Source organism: Stegostoma tigrinum, chromosome 38 (genome assembly GCF_030684315.1).
Source record: "Stegostoma tigrinum isolate sSteTig4 chromosome 38, sSteTig4.hap1, whole genome shotgun sequence".
Taxonomy (NCBI): Eukaryota; Metazoa; Chordata; class Chondrichthyes; order Orectolobiformes; family Stegostomatidae; genus Stegostoma; species Stegostoma tigrinum.
This window is the reverse complement of record NC_081391.1, coordinates 3,969,447-3,988,768: the sequence shown is the minus strand read 5'-3', so window position 1 is coordinate 3,988,768 and position 19,322 is coordinate 3,969,447. Positions and strand designations below refer to the sequence as shown.

At 42.7% G+C, this 19,322-nt stretch overlaps 1 protein-coding gene across 2 annotated transcripts in view; it reads left to right on the top strand.

Annotated features, from left to right (window-relative positions):
• The window catches only part of ift56 (intraflagellar transport 56), an 87,237-nt gene that overhangs the window by 25,954 nt on the left and 41,961 nt on the right, over window positions 1-19,322 (top strand). For both annotated transcript variants that reach the window (XM_059640784.1, XM_059640786.1), the window contains exons 9-10: window positions 3,494-3,596; window positions 7,677-7,732. In XM_059640784.1, the coding sequence (XP_059496767.1) occupies window positions 3,494-3,596; window positions 7,677-7,732 (159 nt within the window). The remainder of the gene's footprint in view (window positions 1-3,493; window positions 3,597-7,676; window positions 7,733-19,322) is intronic.

The following is a 19,322-nucleotide window of genomic DNA, read 5'->3' as shown; positions in this document are numbered from 1 at the left end:
TTGCTGTGTGAGAATTCACAAGTTTCATCAGCTTACCTTGTTCCTTTACCTGTTCCCTGATGACCAATTGCAAATACAGCTTTCTATACATTGTAATTGCCGCACTATTATTTCTGAAATCATTCAGTTGAAGTCAGCTATTTCAGCAAAAGTGCATGTATATAACATGTATCAATTTTCTACACTCCTTTTTGCAAGGTATCCTTTGTGAAGTTGGTACATCCAGTATAGGCGTTTTAAGAATCGATCAAAATTCTAACTTCTTGAATTGATTACCAAAGCATGTCCCGGAAAGTTTTTCATCAGACGTAAAGATTATGTTTCTTTGCAATAGTGAAAGATAGAAACTGGAAGACCCCAATACAGACTCAGTCATGGAGTCATGCAACACAGAAACAGACCCTTCGTTCCAACCTGTCCACACTGACCAAGTTCCCCAAACTAAACTACTCCCACTTGCCTGCATTTGGCATATATTATTCTCAACCTTTCCTATTCATGTACGTGTCTAAATGTCTTCTAAGTGTTGTAACTGTACCTGCAACTACCATTTCCTCTGGCAGTTCATTCCACCCTCTGTGTGATAAAGGTCCTCCTTCAGGTCCCAATTAAATATTTTTCCTCTCACCTTAAAAATATGCCCTTTAATTTTGAAATCCCCTACCCTTGGGAAAAGAGCGAAAACAATGTTGCTGGAAAAGCTCAGTAGGTCTGGCAGCATCTGTGAAGGGAAAAACAGAGTTAACATTTTGGGTCTGGTGACCCTTCCTCAGAACCTAGGGAAAAGACTTTGCTATTCACCTTATCACTGCTCCTCATGACCACATTAACCTATGCTCTAACAGGAAAAAGTCCCAGCCTTTCCAGCTTCTTCTTTTAACTCTAACCTCCAGTCCCAGAAATATCCTTGTAAATCTTTTCTGCACCCTCTCCAATTTAATATTATAGCAGGATGACCAGAATTGTACACAGTACTCCAAAAGTGGTCTCACCAACATCCTGGACAACCTCAACGTGATGTCCCAACTACTACATGCAACGGTGTGAGTAATGAAGGCAAACCAAATGTCTTCTTAACCACTCTGCTTTTAACATCTGAATTTATTTGTCACTGCTGAGCCTCTCATTAAAGATTATGTCTGTGCAGTAAGTATCAGTTTCCACTCTCCTTTTAACAGTGACTCGATTTATAATCGAAAGATAATATAAAGAAAGTAATCCAAAAAATGAACCAGTGACACCCTTTACTTGTATCCCTTGCTGACCTGAAAATGTATTTAAGGCCAACTAGAAACATTTAATTGGCATCGTGTATGCAACTCGTATTAGTGTCTGTTGGGCACATGTCTATCTTCTGGGATATGTGACATATCAAAAATATTATTAATGTATACTTTGTCTATGTTATATTTATACAAAAGTTCAATAGATTTTCATCAGCCTAAAATCTTCCTTAAACAACATATGGGCAGAGTCATTGAATATTTTAAAGGTTGAGTTTGTTTATTGATTGCTAAAGAAGTCCTTGGGTTTAGGGGTTTGAGAGGAAGGTGAAAAGTCCATAACTAAATCAGTTGTGATCTTATCAGATAGTGGGTCAGGGTCAAGCAGCTAAATGGCCTAGTCCCACTCCTAATTTGTATGTTTGTATAATATATTGGGAGATTGCTACAGCCTCCAGATCCAATCCCACTAAATATTTGTCCATCAGCACATTTTACAGGTCTTTTTGCTGGAAGAAAACAAAATCTTCTACTCCTTCATCTCGTGATTCCTAGGCCTGTGCTCACCGTCTAAGTTGGTAGCCTTATGTTAGCGAAGAAGATTACCTCAGAATACAAGGGAAATCTTGATCAGATGCGCCAATGGGCCAAGGAGTGGCAGACAGAGTTTAATTTAGAGGAGCTGCATTTTGGAAAGGCAAGTCAAGGCAGGGCTTATACACTTGATGGTAAGGCCCTGCGGAGTGTTGCCGAACAAAGAGATCTTGGAGTGCAAGTTCATAGTTCCTTGAAAGTGGAGTTGCAGGTAAGCAGGATAGTGAAGAAGGCGTTTGGTATGCTTGCCTTTATTGGTCAGTGCATTGAGTATAGGAATTGGGAGGTTATTTAGTGGCTGTACAGGGCACTGATTTGGCCACTTTTGGAGTATTGCGTGCAATTGTGGTCTCCCTGCTACAGGAAGGATATTGTGAAACTTGAAAGGGTTCAGAAAAGATTTACAAGGATGTTATCAGGGTTGGAGGTTTTGAGCTATGGGGAGAGGCTGAATAGGCTGGGGCTGTTTTCCCAGGAATGCCAGAGGCTGAGGGTGACCTTTATAGAAGTTATAAAATCGTGAGGGGCATGGATAGGGTAAATGGGCAAGATCATATCCCCTGGGGTGTGGGAATCCAAAGCTAGAGGTGAAGGTAAGAAGGGACCTAAGGGGCAACCTTTTCATGCAGAGGGTCGTGCATGTGAGAATTGAGCTGCCAGCGGAAGTAATGGAGGCTGGTACGATTACAACATTTAAAAGGCATTTGGGTGGGTGGATGAATAGAAAGATTTGAACAGTTCTGAGGAAGGGCCACCGGACCCGAACCATTAACTCTATTTTCTCCTTCACAGATACTGCCAGACCTGCTGAGCTTTTCCAGCAACTTTGTTTTTATTGTTATATCCAAATCCTTCTTGCAATCAATTATTGGCCTCAACTGCTTTCTGTGGAAGGGAATTGCATAGGTTCTCCAATCTCAGTGAAGAAATTTCTCCTCTTCTCAGTCTTAAATACTTTACCCTGTATCTTTAGATGATGACCCCGGTTCTGGATTTCCTGCTATCAGGAATGTACTCCCTGCATCTGTCTTAGTTAGACCTGTTAGAATTTTGTAAATTTCTGAGATTCTCCCTCATTCTTCTAAACTCCAGCAAATATAATTCTAACCGATTCAACCTCTCCTCTTATGTCAATCCTGCCATCCCAGGAAGTTATGAATTTCGGAGTCAGGCGGTGAGACAGTTGTTGAAAGATTCCTTGTCTGTGATCTGTTCTTGAAACTATTCCAGTTTAGTTTCTGGTAATTGGTAATCCCTGGTTGTTGGTAGTGAGGAATTCAGTGTGATTCTATTGAATGTCAAAGGGTGATGGTTAGATTTACTCTTTGTTGGAGATTATCGTTATCAGGCTTCTGTATGATGTAAGTGTTACTTCCCACTTGTAAGTCCTAAACTAAGATGGTTGGTAAGAAAAATGATATAAAGTTATAAGAAGTTAATGTCCTGACCTCTAATTTGCCATGGTCTACCAAATGGATGAAGCTAGGCACCTGATATCTCTGGTTGTTTCAAAAGTAGTAGGTCTGGTGCTTCTAGATTATAAGCCTATAGTGACTGTGCTAACTAAGATAAAATGAGATTAAAGGCCTGCTCTGAGAATGTGCTGTAATTCTGGTGTAACAGCTGTCTTAAGTATAATGTATCTGCATTTTCTCTCCTGCTTCTCACTACCTAAGGTGGTGTTCCGCGGTGGAGATGGTGCTCTGCAGGTCCTCCCACCACTTATTGATGTCATCCCTGAGGCCAGGCTCAACCTCGTTATCTATTACCTCCGGCAAGGTAAGTACTGTGCTCCACTAGGTAGATAGCAAACATTGCTGTAGGTCTAAATTCTTGTGTCAACTTGTCCATCCAACCCTCGATCTTTTTTAACTGAGATTTCAGTGATCCTATCTACTCTTTTTTTGCATGCCTTAACTTTCATCCTTTTCAGTATGAATCACGGTGTGGTGGTAACATACTAGGATGGACAAAGAAGTAGTTAGGTACCAGAAAAAAGGGTTTTTTTCAGGTTGGCATGCAAAAACTTGTGGAATGCCACAGGAATCAGTGTTGGGACCTCAACTATATATGAGCTATGTCATGACTTGAAACTCAACGTGTGGTAACTAAGTCTGCAAAGGGTTACAAATAAGTTGAGTGGGCAGAAGTTTGGTAGATTGTGGAAAATGTGGGATAATATGAACTTGTCCACTTTGACAAGAAAAATTGAGATTGCAGAACTCTCTATTACAAAGGGATCTAGTTGCCCTTGTACTTGAGTAATAAAAGCTCATTATACAGTGGCTGTGCAGCATTTGCCTTTTAGGAAGGCAAATGGAACGTTTTTGCTTCATGCAAGGGAATGTAGTCTTAAAACAAAAACACTTTTTTAACTGCACCTGTACAAGATCTTGTTTAGACCATGGAGTCCTGTGCATAATTTTGGTCCCTTTGTTTGTTAAAGGGTATAATTGTATTCAAAGCAGTCTAGAGAATGTTCAGTTGTCTCATTATTTGATTGAAAGGCTTAGCTTATGAAAAAGGGTCGAATGTATTGGACCTGTACCCAATGGAGTTAGAAGAATAAGAAATGATTTTGCTGAAATATGAAATCCTCTGAGGACCTTGTATATGGTACATACTGGTTCCTGTTTCCTTTTATGGGAGAGACTAGAATTAAGGGGCACAATTGAAAAGTGAAAAATTGAAAAAAGAGGTGACCATTCTCAGGTGGAGAAGAAGAAAAACATTGAATTTTAGAATTCTCTTCCTCAGAAAACCATCAAGGAAGATGACGGTTATGAAAGGCAGTCATGAAAGTGAAATTAAAACCTAATCAGACCATCCACGTTCTTATCAAATGGCACAGCAGGCAACTTCTGCTTTGAAGTCCCACATTCATATGCCCTTTATTTCCTTTCATCTCCTCACCAATCCATAAGCCTATTTGCAGGCATTTTCTTTTACTGTTATGTTTGAACTTGGGTACATTCCATCACCATAGCAATCTACTTCTTCCTCTCTTTCACTGTCCATTCCTGCCTCAGTCTGCTTACTGCTGGCACCCACATCCATGCCTTTGATACCTCTAGACTTCTCTATTCCATCATTCTCCAGCCAGCGGCCTAGCTTCCACTTTCTGTAAATTTGAACTCATACAGAGCTCTGTTTCTCATAACCTACTAAATAAGAAGGATATAGAATTTTGGCCTTTTATTGCTCAAAGTTTGAAATTTAAAAACGTGGTAAGTCTTTTTACAAATTTACAGGGTGAGTCTGTGCCTGGAGTACTGGGTACAGTTTTGATCCCTGTATTTAAAAACAAGATATACTGGGAATGGAGGCTGTTCAAAAGAGATTCATTAGGCTGATTTCTGGGATGAAGGTGTTGATTTATCAAGAGCAGCTAAACAGGTTTGGCCTTTATTCATTAGAATTTAGAAGATTGAAGGGTGACCTTATGGAAATATATTAAATTCTAAGGGGGCTTGACAAGGTAGATGTTGTGAAGATGTTTCTGGAGGATCTCGAGCTAGGGCAGATAGTTACAGAATAAGGGGACAATCACTTAAAACTGTGATGTGAAGGAATTTCTTCTCACAAAGGATAATGAATGTCTGGAATTCTCCACTCCAGGGAGTTGAGGAGGCTAGATCACTGAAAGTATTTAAAGAGAAGCTAGCTAGATTTTTGAAATTTTTGAGTTAACAGCTAAGCTAAGCTAGCGTGAAGGAATAACTGAGGCCTTTGCCATTTCAGCAATGATCTTGTTGAATGGCCTACCCTTGTTCCTATTTCTTAGGTTCTCATCAAGCTGTATTTATCTGTTATTCCTGAGCTCTCTGGCATACCTTGGTTCCTGGTTCAGCAAAGTCTCAGTTTTAACATTCTCAACCTTGTTTTTGTATCTCTCTGCAGCCTTGCCGTTCCTTTCTCTGTAACCTCTTCAGGTTCCAGAAACCTTCCGATGTATCTCCTCCACTCTGGCCTCTTGAGCAACCCTGATTTATTCATTACTCCATTAATAGTTCTGGATGTGAGTTTGCTCGCTGAGCTGGAAGGTTAGTTTTCAGACGTTTCGTCACCATTCTAGGTAACATCATCAGTGAGCCTCCGACGAAGCGCGGGTGTTATGTCCCGCTTTCTATTTATCTGGTTAGGTTTCCTTGGGTTGGTGATGTCATTTCCTGTTCTTTTTCTCAGGGGATGGTAGATTGGCTCCAAATCAATGTGTTTGTTGATGGAGTTCCGGTTGGAATGCCATGCTTCTAGGAATTCTCGTGCATGTCTCTGTTTGGCTTGTCCTAGGATGGATGTGTTGTCCCAATCAAGGTGGTGTCCTTCCTTATCTGTATGTAAGGATACGAGTGATAGTGGGTCATGTCGTTTTGCGGCTCGTTGATGTTCATGTATCCTGGTGGCTAGCTTCCTGCCAGTTTGTCCAATGTTGTGTTTGTCACAGTTCTTACAAGGTATTTTGTAGATGACGTCATCTACAAAATACCTTGCAAGAACTATGACAAACACTACATTGGACAAACAGGCAGAAAGTTAGCCACCAGGATACATGAACATCAACTAGCCACAAAAAGACATGATCCACTATCACTAGTATCCTTACATACAGATAAGGAAGGACACCACTTTGATTGGGACAACACATCCATCCTAGGACAAGCCAAACAGAGACACGCACGAGAATTCCTAGAAGCATGGCATTCCAACCGGAACTCCATCAACAAACACATTGACTTGGAGCCAATCCACCATCCCCTGAGAAAAAGAACAGGAAATGACATCACCAACCCAAGGAAACCTAACCAGATAAATAGAAAGCGGGACATAACACCAGCGCTTCGTCGGAGGCTCACTGATGATGTTACCTAGAATGGTGACGAAACGTCTGAAAACTAACCTTTCAGCTCAGCGAGGAAACTCACATCCAGAACCTCAATCTGAGCTACAAATCTCCATTAATAGTGGCATATTCAACTGTCCTGGAATTCCCTGGCTAATTGTCTCCATTTATTAGTTCCTTCTCCTCCTTTCAGAGGTTCTTTAAAGTCTATGTCTTTGACATATTTTGACTGGCTGTTTTATTTTCTCCTGATGTGGCTTGGTGTCAAATTTTATTTGTTCATCATTTCTGTTAACACATAATTATGTTGAAAGTGCTGTTGTCAGAATCCCCTTGAGAGGCTTTTCTTTCTTTAGTGATGGATCAACGCCACCATTATCCTGGAAGTGGCATTAATTGCAAAACACCCCCTTCTCAAGATGTAAAAAATCCATGTATTTGAGCTGCAATTCCCAAAGTTCGCTTGGCACTTTCGATGGTGACCCCAAATGAGTTCAGACTTGATTTTTTTTTAAACATTCATGGAGCCAATTTTTGTGATATACAGAGTTATTGTTGTATCCCTGCCTCTGTCCCTAAACTGTCCATTCCTGGCATTGTTAACATAATGTGTTTGGTCCATTGTCACCTAAAAATGTGAGTGAAATTGTGAAGGAATGTGACAAAAAATGAACTGCCCCATTTTTAACTGCTACTAGTAAATAATTATGCTTGCCCCATGTCCTTCTGAAAGAGCTGTCTTCTGAAATGTTTTCAGCAGCACAGTTCCTGATCAAGATCTCGCTCCTGATAATACTTTACTCTATCCTAACTTCATGTTAAAATCAGCTGTTGTGCGAAGCCAAATGTTCCATGTGGTCTCTTACTTCATCAGTGGTTAACAGGGGCCAGATATGTTTCAAAGTAAGCCATATCTATGAATTGACCATTGACCATGTTGTGGTTGTTTTTGTTCCACCTTTTGCTTTTTCTCTTTATCTGTAGCTACCTTATTTGCTAATACTCATAAATTCTTACAGATGATGTACAGGAGGCCTATAATCTTATCAAGGACCTGGAGCCAACAACTCCCCAGGTGAGTAGACGTTGTAAGTCTTTGTTCAGTACAGCCAACATAAGAATAAATATCTATGACAGGACGGGTAAAAGCTGTGAGCAACTGTAATTTTCTCTTTGTGCTTGGTTAGGAAATCCAAAGTGTTTTGTTCATAGCAATCCTGTTCATATTTTAAACTAGTTATGAAATGATTGAGTGTTTGTAAAAATTAAGAATTCAATAAAAGCTGACTTCCAAATGCTTCCTCTTCTCTGCCACGGTGCCTTGAGAGAGGAATCTATAAATACGTACATAGATTTATTTGCATGTACTGGAAACTGCACATATTAAGACACAAGGCCCAGCTCTTTGCAGATAGCACCAATATGTACATAGAACATTACAGCACAGTACAGGCCCTTCGGCCCTCGATGTTGTGCCGACCTGTCATACCGATCTCAAGCCCATCTAACCTACACTATTCCATGTACGTCCATATGCTTGTCCAATGATGACTTAAATGTACTTAAAGTTGGCGAATCTACTACCGTTACAGGCAAAGTGTTCCATTCCCTTACTACTCTCTGAGTAAAGAAATTACCTCTGACATCTGTCCGATATCTTTCACCCCTCAGTTTAAAGCTATGCCCCCTTGTGCTTGCCATCACCATCCTAGGAAAAAGGCTCTTCCTATCCATCCTATCTAACCCTCTGATTATTTTATATGTTTCAATTAAGTCACCTCTCAACCTTCTTCTCTCTTACGAAAACAGCCTCAAGTCCCTCAGCCTTTCCTCGTAAGACTTCCCTCCATACCAAGCAACATCCTCGTAAATCTCCTCTGCACCCTTTCCAAAGCTTCCACATCCTTCTTATAATGTGGTGACCAGAACTGTACACAATACTCCAAGTGCATCCACACCAGAGTTTTGTACAGCTGCAGCATAACCTCTTTGTTTCGGAACTTGATCCCTCTATTAATAAAAGCTAAAACACTGTATGCCTTCTTAACAGGCCTGTCAACCTGGGTGGCAACTTTCAAGGATCTGTGCACATGGACACCAAGAATCTTACCATTAGCCCAGTACTCTGCATTCCGGTTACTCCTACCAAAGTGCATCACCTCACACTTGTCCGCATTAAACTCCATTTGCCACCTCTCTGCCCAGCTCTGCAGCTTATCTATGTCTCTCAGCAACCTACAGCATCCTTCGTCATTATCCACAACTCCACTGACCTTAGTGTCGTCTGCAAATTTACTAACCCATCCTTCTACGCCCTCGTCCAGGTCATTTATAAAAATGACAAACAACAGTGGACCCAAAACTGACCCTTGCGGTACACCACTAGTAACTGCTCTCCAGGATGAACATTTCCCATCAACTACCACCCTCTGTCTTCTTTCAGCAAGCCAATTTCCAATCCAAATTGCTATATCTCCCACAATCCCATTCCTCCGCATTTTGTACAATAGCCTACTGTGGGGAACCTTATCGAACGCCTTGCTGAAATCCATATAGCCACATCAACCGGTTTACTCTCATCTACCTGTTTGGTCACGCTCTCAAAGAACTCAATTACGTTTGTGAGGCACGACTTACCCTTCACAAAACCGTGCTGACTATCCCTAATCGAATTATTCTTTTCTAGATGATTATAAATCCTATCCCTTTATAACCTTTTCCAACACTTTACCAACAACTGAGGTAAGGCTCACGGGTCTATTTTGGAACACTCGGGGAAGTGCCTTTTCCGAGTCTTTACATCGCTCGTCGATGTTTTTGTACTCTCTAGCATCACCACAGACCAAGGGCCCAGGTGATACTGGTGTTATATGAGGCAGGTTGTTATTGTCATTAACGGAGACTGATGTTACATGCAGCTGTGATGGTCTTATGTCTCGGTGAAGGATCTTATCTCACCGTTTGAGGTTTTTGCTCACTTGTCACTGAAGAGTTGCAGAAGTTCGAGTGTCAGTGACAAAGTGAGTCTCGAGGTCTTTTGGGCGAACGTGTCATATCTCTCGATGCCGAGGAATGTCATGAGGCGGTTATTCATTTCCGACCACTTGCCTCGTGCGCCCATCACGAAGCCAAAGTAGCTGGGCACCGCGCCTCCTGTCAATTCCGTGATCTCGGCATTCAGGTGTTTATATTTTTCCACTTTTTCGCGCCATGCTGTTTCCAGTGCTTTATTGTCATTTTCGTACCGCACTGTGACATCTACGACTGCGATCTTCTTGTCTTTCTTAAATATGAGATCGGGTTTCCATAGGGAGCCGTGTTTGTCGAATAGTCTGGGCTCCACGTACGATGTCCAGCCGTACTTACTGACGTGTTTCTGCAACTGGTCAGCGATCTTGTTATGGCGTTTGATTCGAGCGTTCTTAACGAATGGGCAGTATCCTGAGATGTGTGGTAGGGTCTCATTTGCCATCTCACATCTACGGCATAGTTTGTTTCTGTTCGGCCTACCTCTAGATATTGTGGTTCTCGTCGGGTATAGATTACACCGCAAGAGCACGCTGTTAATGAATCTAGAGGATTTTTGTTGTACTCCAGCCTTAGTCCAAGAGTTAGAGATCTTGTCATCTCTAAAGTACTGGATGCCCGTTCCCTGACATTCCAGCTTTTGCCACTTTTCAAATTCCCACTCCCTCCAGCCTGCATACCTATTGGGTGGTTTCGGTCGCCCCGCGCTTGCCTTCTCTAGTACCGGCATCATGTCCTGGATGTCAGTCAACAGGTCTATTTCCCCCTCACCGTTGCCGCGGCTGTTGGGTTGGAAATTTTCAATTTCCTTTAGGACTTTGAGTTGCAGTCCCGCAACTGTCTCTGTGTTGCTCTCTCCTTTTATATTGAAAGGAGGCCCAAATGACTACATCACTGGACATGTCTAGTGCTTCGCGTTTGCGGATAATCGCGGATGGTATTTGCACTTTGAGTTTTGGGACGCCTCGACCACCGTTCCTGTTGCTCGAATATAGCCTTCCGTCTGCGGTATGAGGTGGTAGGTGTAGGAATTCTTTCGTGGCGTTACGGATGATTTGGTCCAGCTTTACAAGAGTTGTTTGTGATGCTTCTGTTAGGATCAGATGGAAGTACAATCTGGGGATGACATGTACCTTTAGGATTTCCAACTGTTGCCGTGGTCAGAGAGGTGCTGCCTATATTCCTTTAACCCAGGACTTAAGCTTCTCCTCCCACTCCCCTTCTGCCACACCTGCCCATGGATCGATGCGGGCACCCAGGTATTTCTCAGTGTCGCCTGGGGGTATGTAGGCTATGGATTCATCCCATAGCTTCCAGTTTGCGAAATGATTGTACATGAAGGTCTTCCTTTTAAAGGTGAAGTGGAATCCCTTCGTTTTCGCTATGTTAATACTGAGGCCCGTATGGTCACAGTATGCCTGGAGCAGCTTCAGGTTCCTAGCCGTACCAGTGTGTGAGTCACTTAGAAGGGCGATGTCATCCGCGAAGGCCAAGGTCGAGCAGTTGACTCTTCTGCCGCCCAGGGGCATGGAGACCCCTGAGTTGGCCTTCTCCAGAGAGCACACCAACGGATCCAGAGCAATGTTAAATAGAATTGGTGAGAGTGGGTCGCCCTGCTTCACGCCCCTCTCTATGGTTATTGGGGTGGTCAAGTTACCGTTCCCTTCCACCACTATTGTGTTGCCAGTGTATAGGTCTTTAATAAGACTTACACAGGCTTTCGGTAGTTGCATTCTTTGCAGAGATTTGATTAATAATTTGTGCCCAACCGAGTCGAACGCTTTTGCCAGATCAACAAAGACAACTGCGAGGTCCTTACGGTTGTGTTTTGCTCCCTTGATGATATTTTCGAGGATAACAATGTTCTCATTGCATCCGGGAGTGGCTGCTAGAAACCCTTTTTGCCTGGGGTTTATTTCGACTGTTTCACTTAGGCGTTTTGCCATTATTTTCGTGAACAGCCGGAGCAGCATTGGACCGATGGTTATTGGTCGCCAGTTATCAATGTTTTTTCAGGCGTTCCTTATCCTCGCACTTAGGAATCAGGACTGTTTGACTCTTTTTTAGTGAATCGGGGATTGTACTTGACTTTAGCCATAGGGAGAAGAGGCGGGGTAGACGAGTTTCCTCCTCTTCGTGGAGTGCTCTTATGTCCTGCAATTTCAGGCCGTCTGGCCCGGCGGCACTGTTCTCGTCTATCCCCTTGATGGCTGCTTCGACCTCCTCTACCTCTATGGGTTTCATCAAGGACCCGTCATCGACTTTGCCTGAGTATGGGGCATACTTATTGATGTTGGATTTCTCGTTTGCTTTAGACAGTTTCTCACGGAAACATGTCTCCAATTCCTCTTTTGCGAGAGGACAAGCGGATGAGGTCGTCGCCCCCATGATCTCGCGAGCTAGTTGGCGCCGATTGGTTTTGTAAAGCAGCTGTGTTGTTCTGAACAGCGCTTTGCTTGCTGCCCACCGTTTTTTTGCTCCGGTATTGCTACAGGGCTTTTTGTCTTTCCTGGCCCGATCTTTTCGAGGCCTTTTGTTTTTGTCCTGTCTTTTCCTACTGTTTATTAGTAGGTCGGTAATGCTTTCCACTAGTCCGATTCTGAGGGCAAGCGTGTCCGGGTCCTTCCTTGCGCCCAAGAGCTCTTCAGCTTGTGTTAGCTGATCGTCTACGTCCCGACGTTTAGGGATCGAAGCCGGTGTTTTCCGGCTGGCTCTTGGGCGTTGGGCTTCGTCATTGGAACTCTCCTGGACACACTCTGCCTCAGAATCGTGCGAGTCTGCTGCTGACTCGCAGATCGTCTGGACCTCCGTCGGGGTGTTTGCCAGGAGCCTGCGCTTGTCAGAGATTTGCTTGGGTGTTTTCGTTTTAAGGATGCCTGCGATCGATTTGTTTATAAATTTGCATCCTGCAAATCTCACCTCCAGTTCCCTCAGGAGTGCAACCTCCTCCTGTGACCATACACGGTCGCTTCTCCCAGGTTTGCCTTTGACTACCAGAGTTGTCTCTACTCCCCTTCTTGAACAGGGGAACCACATTTGCTATCCTCCAGTTATCTGACACTATTCCTGTAGACAAAGACGAGTTAAAGATCAATGCCAAAGGCTCGGCAATCTCTTCCCTGGCTTCCCAGAGGATCCTAGGATAAATCCCATCCGGCCCAGGGGACTTATCTATCTTCACACTCTGTGGGATTTCTAATACCTCTTCCTTGTGAACCTCAATCCCACCTAGTCTAGTAGCCTGTATCTCAGTATTCTCCTCGACAACATTGTCGTTTTCTAGAGTGAATACTGTCGAAAAATATTCATTTAGCGCTCCCCCTATCTCATCTGACTCCACACACAACTTACCACTACTATCCTTGATTGGGCCTAATTTTACTTTCGTCATTCTTTTATTCCTTAAATACCTAAAGAAAGCCTTAGGGTTTACCCTGATCCTATCCACCAACAACTTCTCATGTCTCCTCCTGGCTCTTCTGAGCTCTCTCTTTAGGTCCTTCCTGGCTACCTCATGGCCCTCAAGCGCCCTAACTGAGCTTTCACATCTCATCCTAACATAAGCCTTCTTCCTCTTGACCAGAGATTCCACTTCCTTCATAAACCATGGCTCCCGCGCTCTACCGCTTCCTCCCTGCCTGACAGGTACATACTTATCTAGGACACACAGGAGCTTTTCCTTGAATAGCTCCACATTTCTAATGTGCCCATCCCCTGCAGTGTCCTTCCCCATCCTTTGCTCCCTAAATCTTGCCTAATCTCATCGTAATTGCCTTTCCCCCAGCTATAACTCTTGCCCAGTGGTATACATCTATCCCTTTCCATCACTAAAGTAAACATAACAGCCTTGTGATCGCTATCACCAAAGTGCTCACCTACTTCCAAATCTAACACCTGGCCGGGCTCATTACCCAGTACCAAATCTAATGTGGCTTCGCCCCTTGTTGACCTGTCTACATACTGTGTCAGGAAGCCCTCCTGCACACACTGGACAAAAACTGACCCATCTATAGTACTCGACTATAGTGTTCCCAGTCAATATTTGGAAAGTTGAAGTCCCCCACTACCCTGTCTCTCTCATTCCTATTGAGAATCATCTTTGCTATCCTTTCCTCTACATATCTGGAACTATTCGGAGGCCTATAGAAAACTCCCAACAGGGTGACCTCTCCTTTCCTGTTTCTAACCTCAGCCCGTACTACCTCAGTTGACGAGTCCCCAAACATCCTTTCTGCAACTGTAATACTGTCCTTGACCAACAATGCCACACCTCCACCCTTTTAACCATCTTCTCTGTTCTTACTGAAACATCTAAATCCTGGAACCTGCAACAACCATTCCTGTCCCTGCTCTATCTGTGTCTCCGAAATGGCCAAAACATCGACGTCCCAGGTACTAACCCATGCTGCAAGTTCACCCATCTTATACCAGACTCTCCTGGCGTTGAAGTAGACACACTTCAAACCAACTTCTTGCTTGCCGGTCCCATCTTGCGTCCCTGAAACTTGATTTTGGACCTCCTTACTCTCAACCTTTTCTATACTCAAACTACAATTTTGGTTCCCATCCGCCTGCTGAATTAGTTTAAACCCACCCGAATAGCCTTAGCAAATTTCCACCCCAGGATATCGGTACCCGTCTGGTTCAGGTTGCCATAGTACTTCTGGGTTACTTGTTAGGCACCAAGCAAAGCAACTGCATTAAATAAAATGTATCCCTTTGGTGGGTTCTGTCTGTTCTAACAAAAACAGAAATAGCCGGAAAAGCTCAGCAGGTCTGGTTGTATTTGTGGGGAGAAATCAGAGAGCTTTTCCAGCAATTTCTGTTTTTGTTACTGATCTACAGCATCTACAGTTTTTTAGGTTTTGTATTTTCTAACTTGATCAAATTTCACCTGATGCACATTGCAGAAAGGCTCTTGGTGCTGGTTTTATACGAATGAACGCAACTTCAGATCTTAACACATGGCAAACGTTCAATTCCTTGAATATGCAGCTTCTCCACAGTTCCTAGCTTCTCACTATTTTCTCTTGTCACCATAAGTGATTTAGTAATCAACTATTCACATACCAGGAGTAAATTCGTTAATTCTTTTGTTCAGCATTTCCTCTGTTTACTTAGCAACAGCATTAAAATATTTTAAGGAGATTAACATTTCCATGATGGTAGTAGATGGAGAAATGTTATCCAGAATACTTTTGTGTTTGTTCACTTCCAGTCATAGAAAATGCCTCATGTTCACCCATTACAGCTAAATACGCTTCATTGGTATATTAACTTTAAACAACATAATTCTTTAACTGACAACAACTTGCATTTGTATTGTGCAATAAATATGGTGGAACATCACAAGGAACTTCACAAGAATGTGACTAGTCAAAATTTATCACTGAGCCACTTAAAGAAACAGGACTGCATAAAAGCTTGGTTGAAGGCAGGTGGGACTAGTTCAGTTTATTCAGCATGGATTAGTTGGACTGAAGGATGCTGTATCCCTGTATGACTTGATGAGTGTTCTCTCAGGAGCAATTTACTGGAGTAAAGATTGATAACAAACAAAAGAGGTTTAGGGAGTGAATTTCAGAGCTGAAGTCACTGCTGTTAATGGTGGGTTTGAAAATGGGACAAGAGGCCAGAACTGGAAGAGTGTAGAGATCTGTGGGAATTTTTAATCTATGTGAAGGTACAGGTATATAGAATGGATGTGGTGGGGGGAAGCAGTGTTAGAATTTGAACTTAAGAATACAAATTTTAAAATTGAGACATTGCTGGATTGTGAATCACTCCAACTCTGTGAGACCATGTTCGCTAGGTGAACAAGACTTGATATGCATTAAGATACAAGCAGCAGAGATTTGATTGATTTCAAGAATGTCAAAGGTAAATGGTGGGAGGTCAACTCGGAGAGCACTGACTGATCACGAAGTAACAAAGGCACAGGTGAGGTTTTCAATGGCAGATGGGCTGACGTTGTGACAGATATGCACTGTGTTATGTAAGTGGAAGCAGGCAGCCATGGTGATGGAGAGGATGTGGAATCAGAAGCTCAAATCATCATCAAATTGATCGCCATAGTTACAGACTTAAAGACTAAATCAAACAGAGTCATACAGCTAACCGGTCCAACCAATCCATGATGAACATGATCCCAAACTAAACTAGTCCCACCTGCCTGCTCCTGGCCCATATCCCTCCAAAACTTCCCTATTCTTGTGAATATCCAATTGCCTTTCAAACATTGTAATTGTACCCACATCCACCAATTCCTCAGGAAGTTCATTCCACACGTGAATCACCCTCTGTGTAAAAAAGATTTTCCTCATATGTCTATTTTAAATCTTTCTTCTCTCACCTTAAAAGTATGCCCCCAGTCTTGAAACGCCCCTATCACAGGGAAAAGGCAACTACCATTAAGTCTATTTATACCTCTCATTATTTCAAAAACTTCTATCAGGTCACCTCTCAACCTCCCATGTTCCATGGTAAAAAGTATTAGCCTATCCAGCCTTTCTTTATAACTCAAACCTTCCATACCCGGCAACGTCATGGTAAATCTCTTCTGAACCCTCTCCAGCTTGATAATATCCTTCCTATAACTGGGCAGCCAGAACTGGATGCAGTATTCCAGAACAGGCCTCACCAATGTCCTGTACAACCTCAGTGTGACTTGCCAATCCCTATACACAAAAGACTGTGCAATGAAGGCAAGTGTGTCAAATGCCTTTTTAACCACCCTGTCTATGTGTGACGTAAACTTCAAAGAATTATGTACCTGCACCCCTCGGTCCTTCTACAACATTACGTAAGCCCCTACCATGAATTGTATAAGCCCTACCCTTGTTTATTATACCAAAATGCACTACTCACATTTATCCAATCGACAATAGGTGCTGAAGTAGGCCATTCGGGCCTTCGAGCCAGCACCACCATTCATTATGATCATGGCTGATCATCCACAATCAGTATCCTGTTCCTGCCTTATCCCCATAACTCTTGATTCCACTATCTTTAAGGGCTCTATCCATCTCTTTCTTGAAAGTATCCAGAGAGTTGGCCTCCACTGCCTTCTGGGGCAGAGCATTCCATATATCCACCACTCTCTGGGTGAAGAAGTTTTACCTCAACTCTGTTCTAAATGGCCTACCCCTTATTTTTAAACTGCGTCCTCTGGTTCTGGACTCGCCCATCAGTGGAAACATGCTTCCTGCCTCCAGAGTGTCCAATCCCTTAATAATCTTATACGTCTCAATCAGATCCTCTCCAATCCTTCTAAACCCAAGTGTATATAAGTCCAGTCGCTCCAATCTTTCAACATATGATAGTCCCGCCATTCCAGGAATTGACGTCGTGAACCTATGCTGCACTCCCTCAATAGCAAGAATGTCCTTCCTCAAATTTGGAGACCAAACTGCACACAATACTCCTGGCGCGGTCTCACCAGGGCCCTGTACAGCTGCAGAAGGACCTCTTTGCTCCTATACTCAATTCCTCTGGTTATGAAGGCTAGCATGCTATTAGCTTTATTCACTGCCTGCTGTACCTGCATGCTTGCTTTCATTGACTAATGTACAAGAACACCTAGATCTCGTTGTACTTCCCCTTTACCTAACTTGACTCCATTTACATAGTAATCTGCCTTCCTGTTCTTGCCACCAAAATGGATAACCACACATTTATACACATTAAACTGCATCTGTCATGCATCCATCCACTCACCTAGCCTGTCCAAGTCACCCTGTATTGTCATAACACCATCCTCACATTTCACACTGCCACCCAGCTTTGTGTCATCAGCAAGTTTGCTAATATTACTTTTAATGCCTTTGTCTATATCATTAATGTATATTGTAAATAGCTGCGGTCCCAGCACCGAACTTTGAGGTGCCCCACTGGTCACCGCCTGCCATTCCGAAAGGGACCCGTTTATCACTACTGTTTGCTTCCTGTCAGCCAGCCGATTTTCAATCCAAGTCAGTATTTTGCCCCTAACACCATGTGCCCTAATTTTGCTCACTAATCGCCTATGTGGGAGTTTATCAAAGGCTTTCTGAAAGTCCAGGTACACTACATCCACTGGTTCTCCCTTGTCCATCTTCATAGATACATTCTCAAAAAATTCCAGAAGATTAGTCAAGCACAATTTCCCTTTTGTAAATCCATGCTGACTCCCTCCACTGACGTCAGGCTAACTGGTCTATAATGTCCTGTTTTCTCTCTCCCTCCTTTCTTGAAAAGAAATCCAGATTGAACTCCCTCTGCCATTTTTCAGCCCACTAACCCATTTGATCAAGATCCCTTTGTAGTCTGAGAAAGCCTTCTTCACTGTCCACTCTGACACCAATTTTGATGTTTTCTGCAAACTTACTTACTATGCCTTCTATGTTCTCATCCACATCATTTATATAAATGACAAACAAGATGACCCATAACGGATCCCTGTGGAACACTGCTGGCGACAGACCTTATATAGATTATATATAGAACATAACAGCAAGTACAGGCCCTTCTAGTCCAAAAAGCAACCCCTCCACCATTACTGTGTCTCCTGCCGTTAAGACAATTATGTATCCAGTTAGCAAGCTCACCCTAAATCCCATGTGATCTAACTTTACTGATTGGTCTACTATGCGGAACCTTGTCAAAGGCTTCACTGAAATCCAAAAAGACAACATCTATTGCTCTGCCAACATCAATTGTTTTGGTAACTTCCTCAAAAAACTCAATCAAGTTTGTGAGGCACGATTTTCCTTGTACAAAACCCATGTTGACTATCTGTAATCAATTTTGCCTCTCTAAATGTCCATAAATCCAATGTTTTATACTCAGCTCCAACAATTTACTGACAACCAGAGTCAGGCTCGCAGGTCTATAGTTCCCTGGTTTCTCCTTACAGCCTTTCTTGAACAAAGGTACAACATTCGCTAACATTGGTTGTCAGGCACCTCACCCATAAGTTATAAATGGTGCAAATATTTCTGCTCAAGGTTTCACCATTTGCTCCCTTAATTCCTACAACATTCTGGGATACATTAGTTCAGGTCCCAGAGATTTATCTACCTTTACGTTCTCTAAGACCTCCCAAACTTTCTCTTCTGTAATGTGAACTATTTTTAAAACATCAAAGTTTATTTCTCTGCATGCTGTAGCCACCATTTCTTACTCCACAGTAAAGCTGACATGAAATATTCATTTACTATCTCCCCCATCTCCTGGTGTTCAACGCAAAGACAACCTCCTTGATCTTTAAGAGGCCGTACCCTCTCTCTAGTTACCCTCTTGTTCTTAATGTATTTGTAGAATCTCTTTGGATTATCCTTAACCTTATCTGCCAATGATATCTCATGCCCCTCTTTGCCTTCCTGAATTCTCTCTTAAGATTGTCCCTACATTCTTAAACTGATTAAGAGATCCAGTTGAACCCAGCTCCCTATACATAAAATAAGATTCTCTTGTATTCTTGATTAGAACCTCAATATCTTTATTCACCTATTATTCACTAATCTTACTAGCCTTACCCTTCACTCTAACAGGAACATAATGAATTCTCATCATCACACTCTAGAACGTCTCCAACTTGTCAGATACCCTTTTATGTGCAAATAGTCTAACCCAGTCAACTATTGAAAACCTCTTGTCTC